Below are 9,173 nucleotides of genomic sequence, written 5' to 3'. Positions count from 1 at the left end.
TGTATTTTAAAATATCTTTACATTTTATTTTTTAATTTACATTTCTGCTAAGCAGCAAGCTATATTTGCTTAGATGATTTTGATTCATATTAGGATAAATTTGCACGACTGTAAAGACAAAACGGAAGTGGGGAGGAGGCTTCACTTCCGCTTTATATTTGAATCATGATCAGAGCTTCCGAGTCCCAGACAGTATGACCGGAAACATTTGAAAATTGTGGGAGGCAACAGTCTGGCCACGCGAGACTACACCTGCCCTAGCCTTGACGACCTTGCAGGTTTTATGCAATGGCTAAAATGTAATTTAGATGGTACTAATAATCAGGACATTGACATAGTTTCTGGACCCAACCCAACCAAATTATCAATCAACAAAAACAAACTTGTGAAACCCATTTGATCAAAACAACAAAATCCCATAGTTAACTTCAATGCTCTCTGACTCTAAATAGACGGTACAGCAGAAGAATATTTGGGGGCCCACTTGCAATATCCTCACAGCCCACCACAGGTTGAGAACCACTGCCCTATAGCAATGGTTCTCAACCTTTTCAGGCTGCGACCCCCCCAAAATAATCATGTTTGAACTGGGGACCCCCCACCCTGACAAGCACATGAAGTTGTAGGAGTTGAGGCATTACATTTTGTTAGACTCGGTTCCACAGATACATATTGTGAAAATAACAGATCTACAAGCTCACAACGCCTGGCGTTGCGAGGCGTTGTGAGCTTGTAGATCGGTTATTTTCACAATGTTTGCCTCTGTCTTATTTTGATTTGACAATTTTGGTCAATGTTTGACCAGTTTTTTATAGTATAGTTTGTTGATTACTTTTGATGCAGCAATGGTCTTTTTTTTCATTTAATCTTTTCTTCAGGTATTAAAAAGGTCTGAAAAGTCCTTAAATTGTCACTTTAGTGTCATCTGGGAACCCCCAAAAAATCATGTGGGGACCCCCCTGCGGTCCCGACCCACAGGTTGAGAACCACTGCCCTATCGCACCGTCTACAGTGTGATCCCATATTTTTCGTCATCCCCAGTTGTCAAGTGACCACCTACGTACTTGCAGGCACACTCAAGTCTTGTTCGTGAGACTACACAGCTGTGGTCAAATAAACAACTCTGGTGCTTACTGTATCCATAAATCAAGGTAAGTTTCTCTTTCTCTGTCATTCTATAAACATAACTGACTAACAATTTACAACGTTTTCATCAGCAAGGATGATGTGACCGAGATGAAAAGCTTTTCACCGGATGTTGTTGCAGTTTTGAAATTAGGCTTAAAATGTGGACATTTTGGAGAGGAAATGCATCCTCAGTCTATTACTGTTGTATTGTGCATTGTGTGTAATTATGTACCCTAAACACTTTAAAACACTTAAGTATTTGTCAAGGCAGGCAGTTTAGAAGAGTTTAGAATACATATAGGCTACTGAAATCAAATAATGAAGTTCAAATAAACAAATTTCCTTTTTATTTTTTAAACAATAGCTAAAAGAAAATGGACTAATACTATATACACATTTCGTGGTTTATTCCTATTGCTTGGATGGAGACACTTTGATTCATAACACTCCCAATTACTCTGTAAATGCTCTGCATTTATGCAGTATAGCAGTGGTTCCCAACCAGTGGTCCGGGGACCACTAGTGGTCCTTGAGGGGGTTCCAGCTGGTCCCCAGTTAAAAGATGTAGAGTTCGGGGCACGGTGGCGCAGTCGGTAGCACTGTCGCCTCACAGCTAGAAGGTCCCGCCGGGGACGCTGTGGGCGCTGGGGCCGTGTCTTCTCCGCCGCGTCATCAGCGCCCATACCCTAGGTGGGGTTGGCGAAAGTGCCTACTCTGTGTGGAGTTTGCATGTTCTCCCCGTGTCTCCTAGGGTAGTTAATACCCTCACAAAAACATGTAGTAATCCTGGTCACTATAGACCATATTCACACGGCGGCCATATTGGAATTTAACATTGAAAGTGCCGCCACCCCAGTGGCACGGTGGCGCAGTCGGTAGCGCTGTCGCCTCACAGCTAGAAGGTCCTGGGTTCGATTCCCGCCGGGGGACGCTGTGGGCGCTGGGGGCGTGTCTTCTCCTCCGCGTCATCAGCGCCCATACCCTAGGTGGGGTTGGTGAAAGGGCCTACTCTGTGTGGAGTTTGCATGTTCTCCCCGTGTCTCCTAGGGTAGTTAATACCCTCACAAAAACATGTAGTAATCCTGGTCGCTATACCGCCTCCCCCATGACAGCCGGGGCGCCTGATGGAGGGGAAGGGAACTGGTTGGAATAACGTGTTCCTTCCACGCGCTACGTCCAACCAGGGAAACTCCCTCCTGTCAGGTGACAAGAAGGTCAGTTGGCTCTCATGCCTGAAGGAAGCATGAGCTCGGCCCTGGCCTCCCTACTGTGGGGGACTGGTGTAGTGCTGGTGTAGGGCGGGTGTAGCGCCCAGGATCACTTAGGAAATTGGCACCGGGTGAAAAAAATGGGTTACAAAAATCGCGGGATAAAAAATTTTAGAAAAAAAAAAAAGAAAGTGCCGCCACCCGGGGTGGCTACTTTCATTGACTTCATAGAAACATGGCCGCCGTGTGAATATGGTCTATACCTCCTCCCCCATGACAGCCGGGGCGCCTGATGGAGGGGATGGGAACTGGTTGGAATAACGTGTTCCTTCCACGCGCTACGTCCTACCAGGGAAACTCCCCCCTGTCAGGTGACAAGAAGGTCAGTTGGCTCTCATGCATTGAAGGAGGCATGAGTTTGGCCCTGGGCTCCCTTGGCTGGTGGGGGGAGTGTAGCGCCCAGGATCACTTAGAAAATTGGCACCGGGTGAAAAAGGGTTACAAAATCTTGGGATAAAGAATTTAGGGGAAAAAATTTGAGTTTTGGTAACCAAATGGACCCTTATAGATCTTTAACTCTTGAGAGTGTAAAATGAAATTATTGTTAAACATCTGCATTACTTAATAATTAAAAGAAGTCTACACAATTAGAGAATGTCGAGGAATTATAATTTTTTATCAATGCTTGCCTGTTATTATCTCTCCTATGGTACCAACATCAATACAGCATGGAATTGTGGACAAAATCTTATCCAATGATTAGAAAATATTTTAAGTTTTGGGTCTGAGAGGCTAAATCTCATCAAACGGTGGTCCGCGGCTCAAATGCCGAATAAATAATGGACCTTGATATGAAAACGGTTGAAAACCACTGCATTATAGCATCCTTTGTATCCATTACATTCACACACACCAACCTGTTCTTCTGCAGTTAGCAGGTTTCAGTATCTTGCTCGAGGACACTTCACGTCAGGAAGAGGGGGGAAGAGGGGGAACAGAAGTTGGAACTTTCCAATTCCCAGACGCCCACGTTACCCCCTGAGCCACCGCCACCTCTTCTGTCATGTGAAGTATGTGCATGTTTTGAATGCAAGGCAATACAGTAGATCAGGGGTCTTCAACAGGGCGTCCGGGACCCCTAGGGGGTCCTCAGAGTTACTCCAGGGGGTCCGCCAAATCTTTGTGATAGGATTTGTTTTCTTTTACATTAACCACTTGAACCCTAGCATCTCTATTCTGAGGAACACTAGCCCGAAAATAGCAGATCTGCAGTTTGGTGTAGGGGGGTAAAGGAGCAAATCAAGTATCAAGTATTGAGGGTTTAATGTTTGAAATGAAAAAAAAAACATTTATGATAGTCAATGAAGCTATCTATGAAATCTATGAAAAGGTTTAATCTGCAACACAATTGTATGCAATGCAGTGGGGGTCCCTGCTTCATCTCTCTCTCAGCTATAGGGGGTCCTTGGGCTGAAAGAAACATTGAAGACCCCTGCAGTACATACTGTAGTGTATGTTATTCAAAGTTATGACGTTTGTGAAATAGTAACATTGGGAAATGACAAACCTTTGTCCATTTGTTTTATATTTGTTTTTATAATTATATTGAATCTTAGTGAGGACAGCCAGGCACCCTCAAAGAATTTCCGTAACTGGACCAGGAAAAAGCCCATACATGGCGTACGTCCAGTGAAATCACAAACTTTTTCTAGGAAAAACATCTGACTCATCTCTCTGCTACTCCCATTTGAGTGGGACTCCTCCGGCTCTTTCCGGCCTTTACACACTCCTTTAAAAGGGGGCCAAACCCTGGCCTGAGATCACAATCACAAAAGCTCGCTCACAGCTGTGTATATTGACCATTCATCTATTAATTTATACGTTATTTATTTAATATCTATTTATTTATTTATCTAAAATGTGCTCATTTTCACACGTATCCTCCTTCTCTGCTTTTCTCTTTGTCTTGCACCTTCCATCGTCTCTCTCTTTTTACATCCCTGACTCCAGCCCTCTTCTGTCGCTCGGCGATCAAGTAAGAGAGAGGCATCTTTATACAGGTACTCGCAACACTACAATGTGTATACAATGTAAATGATAATATTGATAAAATACTGTCAATCGTATTTACTTCTTTAAGATGCTTAACGTTGTCTCTTTTTTTTGTTGTTGCAGAGAATCACAGAAGAGGCTTATATCTGGAGTTATCCCCAGATGGGAGAGTCTCAGGGAGCCGTGCTCAGACCCAACACAGTGAGTGTGCTATAAAGAAAACAAAGTATAAATACAGTACAAGAAAGACAGAAACTGTACATTGCAGAGCTGTAGACTTGAGACTCGAGATCTGAACTCGAAGTTACAAAATGTGGCCTCAAATAACTTTTTAATACTTTAGTGTGTGTGTGTGTGTGTGTGTGTGTGTGTGTGTGTGTGTGTGTGTGTGTGTGTGTGTGTGTGTGTGTGTGTGTGTGTGTGTGTGTGTGTGTGTGTGTGTGTGTGTGTGTGTGTGTGTGTGTGTGTGTGTGTGTGTGTGCGCGCGCGTGCGAGCTGTGAGTGTATGTGTCACGTTTAACTTGAGCCATGACTCTGACTTGTCTCAAATAACTTGAAATTTGACTTGGACCTTTGATTTGGACTTGCACCAAAACACTTAAAAACCAGCTCTGCAAACATGTGAGTCCATATGAGAGCAATGTGCAGGAGTCAGAGGGGTAGCCTGCACAGCAGTGTTTCCCAAACACTGGGTCGGGACCCATATTTGGGTCGCGGACCCATTTTTTATGGGTCGCGATTAAATATCCCCTTTTTCAAAAGAATTTCAGACATTTAAAAATAAATTACAAAATTCCATAAATGTGAGAAACTTTTAGGAAATAGTGAAAATAGCATATCTACAAGCTCACAGGCTATTTTCACAATTAAATAGGTCGTTAAATGTATTTGTGTGAGTTTGGGTCCCAGCGGAGACACTACACTTATTTTTGGGGGTTTCACTGGAACCTATGGCCTACCCTACAGTACATTGACCTGAGATCTGTTTCTGTGTGTCCAGGTGTTTTGGAGCTCAGATCGGTGTCAGCCGGCCAGACAGTCATCAAGGGAGTGTCCACATCTCTCTACCTCTGTATAGACAGTGGAGGCCGTCTGAGGGGACAGGTAAGCAAAGAGAACCACACTATCCTAAAGCCTCTGTGCTTTCTGTTGTCTGCTGATTGTGCTTTCTGTTGTCTGCTGATTGTTCGTTTGATTGTGATTGTTTGGTACCCATGTTTGATGTACAGTGTGCTGTCAGTTAGTAAAATAACAAATAATAATAATAATGTAAAAATAAATTATGTATGCTTAAAACATGTTGCTGCATCGTTCCCAGTGAATCTGCCGTTCCTGTCCAACAGTAGGCTGTTTATTATAGCTACATCTTTAAATCAGCATCATAAAACTCTTAATATTACATTTAAAATGTTTAATATTTGACACAATTGGCCTCTAACAGAAAGACTTTTGATAGGAGTCAATGTTGGGACAAGATGTAGACAATGGAAGGTGGAGGATTAGTTATTGGTGTAGAAGGAAAGCCAGGAACAATTTCTTTATCCCATTAATTCCCAACATGTGGGCCTTCATGAGATTGCAAGTGGCCCCCAAATAAATTTCAAAACACTATGTATTCATAATATAACTTAATATAACATAAAAAAATGTTTTGTGATTCTGCCTAATACTGTAGTGTTAGTTCCATTGATCCAAGCTGGAACACAATCGATTGATGGATCATTCAAATGCACGGCCCACTGATCTGACCACTTAAGTGGTCAGATCAGTGGGCCACGCAAACACTTTCGAGATTTTCAAGTGGGCCCTGGTCCAAAAAATATCTGTGAACCGCTGCTTTATCCGGTGCTTTACTGTTTCCTCAGAGCCACTACACAGAGGCCGACTGCACATTCAGAGAACTGCTGCTAGCTGACGGATACACCCGCTTTGTGTCTTCTTCGCATCATGGACTTCCTGTGTCCCTCGCATCAAATCAGTCCCCGGAGCGACACCACCTCCCCTTCACACGTTTCTTACCGCTGAGGAACAGCCTGACCACGGACAGTACTGTGCCTGAACACCAACCACAAAGTCATCAGGAACATTTAAACATGGACACGGGTGATCCTCTAGGAATGAGTTTGAACTCTATGGGCAGTCCTCTGTTCTCAGTGGATGAATAACAATGTGTGATGCCGGAACACTTTAAGTGAACTTTCTTTCCCATGTAAGTAAGTACTGCTCAGGTTCCACATTCCACAACATGCCAATGCATGACATCAGCCTACTGTCTTGTTTGAAAATATGGACCTATTGTAGGATTTGAGTTGTCCAGTTGTGTTATATAAGTCACCTACTATGACATATATTTCAACATTAGGTCATGTTAAATCATCAGTGTAGCACAAAGATGTCCATCATACCATGTTGGATATTTGTTTTGTCTGAATGATAATTCACTGGGACATTTTGATGAGTACAGCTGAAGGTACAGTCAGATTGTTGGTGTTTTATGTTTCATTTAGGTGTTACTATGTGCCAGCATGGACAGGTGTACAGTTAACTTCATGCTGACACACAATAACACCTAAATCAATCAATCACACTAACAGTCAACTGTATTACCTGTGTGACTTCAGTGACTTGGGACTTTGATCTATTTATTTATCTATTTATATTTAATAACTTATTAATTACTTACTTACTAATTTAATGTGTGTTTATGTTGAACGTAAATTATATCAATTATTGTTTATTTTTGTATTGCATTTTTCATAAACTTTTTTTTTAAATGTTGAAACAGTCTAGTCTCTATAAGAGGACATAATGCCATTTGAGGGCATATTGCTCTGTCTAACTATGGACAAAACCAGAAGGAATCCCTTGTGTGTTGAAGAAGGCCTACTGTACACCTCTGTCACTGTTTTGATTTATTATGTATGGAGGGGGTGAAGATGCAAGTTTATATTCTGAAAACTGGAGTGCCCTCTAGTGGACAAAGTAGTGAGCATATCAGAATCCCCCATGTTTCCCAGTCTTCTATGGCAGTGGTTCTCAAACTTTTCAGGCCGTGACCCGACCGCCCAAAATAATTATATTTGAACTGGGGACCCCCCACCCTGACAAGAACCTGGAATTGTAGAAATTGAGGCATTATATTTAGTTTGACTCGATTCCACAGATAAAAATTGTGAAAATAGCCAATCTACATGATCACAACGCCTCCCAATGCAAGGCGTTGTGAGCATATAGATTGGCTATTTTCAAAAGTTTTGCAATATTTGACAATTTGGCCAATGTCATAGGTATTAAAAGTCCTTAAATCTAGAAATGTTCAGATACCCAGTATACACTTATACTGTATGTTGGTTTGTTTACTGTTGAGAAAACAAATCAGCAAATCATCTGGGGACTCCCCAAAATAATTTGGGGACCCCCCTAGCTGGGACCCACAATTTGAGACACCATAGATGACAGGGAAGCGAAGACAGGGAAGATCAATAGCATCATACCCTAGAAGACAGGGAAGTACCATAGGAAGAACCATAGAAGACAGGGAAGCATACCATCTAGATAGACAGTAATAATGTGAAACAGTAACGCACATAACTAAAACCAACAAGCAGAACTGGCTGGTAGTTTCCCCCCACAAACTAACTAATCTACAAGTTATGAACCTGTGTTTAGATACCAGTGCACCGGCAATGCCGTTTTTTTTCTTTTTAAGAAGTCACATTTTGGCGCCGATAAATCGATCGACCATTGATAGTGATACTGATACCAGGATACTGACCAGGATATTCACCAGGATACTGACACCAGGACCATGATACTGACTCCAGGATACTGACACCACTGATACCATGGGATACTGACATCAGGGTTTTGACACCAGGATCATGACCATGCAGGATACTGACACATCATCACAAATAATCAAATATTTGAGAATAAAACAAATATTTTAAATAAAACATGTATTTAAAATACAGATGATACAAGATCTGAAAGTATCTTCGTACAATTACATTACACAATTTTATATATATACTGTATTTAAAATACTGTCTATCTCTGCATAGGAAGCATAATAAAAAACAGGTATGCACCATAGGAATCACGATAGAAGACAGGGAAGCACCATAGGAAGCACCATAGATGACAGCCACCCGCAACTACCAATATTTAAAACCGATTGTACAGAAAAAACCCAAAGCCCAAAGTCGCTTAAAATAAAAGGACATGGCAACACTGGTGTAGCCTATATATTTGTGGTGGTCAGGATGTGTATGTAGATAGATTTTTGCCTATCCTCAACATGTTTCTCTTTGCTGTTTGATTTATTTTCTACCTTTCTCTCGTTTTTTTTCTCTTCTGAAAACAACAAAAACAATGGAGCTTGCACATACACGAATTTCACCCACTACCCCCTGTCACACCTTCTATTCAGTAGGCTATCAACTACGATGTCAAGGCACTCTAACCACGGAACTCTGGTTCTGGTCTTGCTGGTTTGTCAGTATAGTTGGTCAGCTGGTCACCCAGTCAGGCTAAGCTGAATTATGCTGGTCAAGCTGGTCGGCCAGCTGGCTGGCTGGAATGACCAGCAAAGCCAAGCTGGCTGGGCTTTTCTGGGCAGTCCAAAAGAACACTTCAAAGCTCTAGAAGACAACTTCTATACCTTAAACATGTGTGATGGTGTAGCAGACTAATGTTCACACTCTCAGCACTGGGTTTCCATGTTCAAGTCCCAGACCTACTGTAGTTGAAATGCAGGGTCGAGCAGGAAAGTTAGATAATGAA

The 9,173-nt window shown here is 42.1% G+C and overlaps 1 protein-coding gene across 1 annotated transcript; it reads left to right on the top strand.

The window, feature by feature from the left end:
• Nucleotides 1-4,254: 4,254 nt before the first annotated feature.
• Nucleotides 4,255-6,553, top strand: fgf21 (fibroblast growth factor 21; the record flags this gene model as incomplete). The annotated part of the gene is made up of 4 exons (XM_080455697.1): nt 4,255-4,396; nt 4,512-4,589; nt 5,389-5,492; nt 6,254-6,553. The coding sequence occupies 4 exons, from the start codon at nt 4,255-4,257 to the stop codon at nt 6,551-6,553; spliced, it is 624 nt and encodes a 207-aa protein (XP_080311823.1).
• Nucleotides 6,554-9,173: the final 2,620 nt, after the last annotated feature.

Source organism: Gymnoscopelus braueri (genome assembly GCF_963280865.1).
Source record: "Gymnoscopelus braueri genome assembly, chromosome: 17".
Taxonomy (NCBI): Eukaryota; Metazoa; Chordata; class Actinopteri; order Myctophiformes; family Myctophidae; genus Gymnoscopelus; species Gymnoscopelus braueri.
Note: the sequence above shows the minus strand (reverse complement) of the source record. Positions and strands in the feature narration are given on the sequence as shown.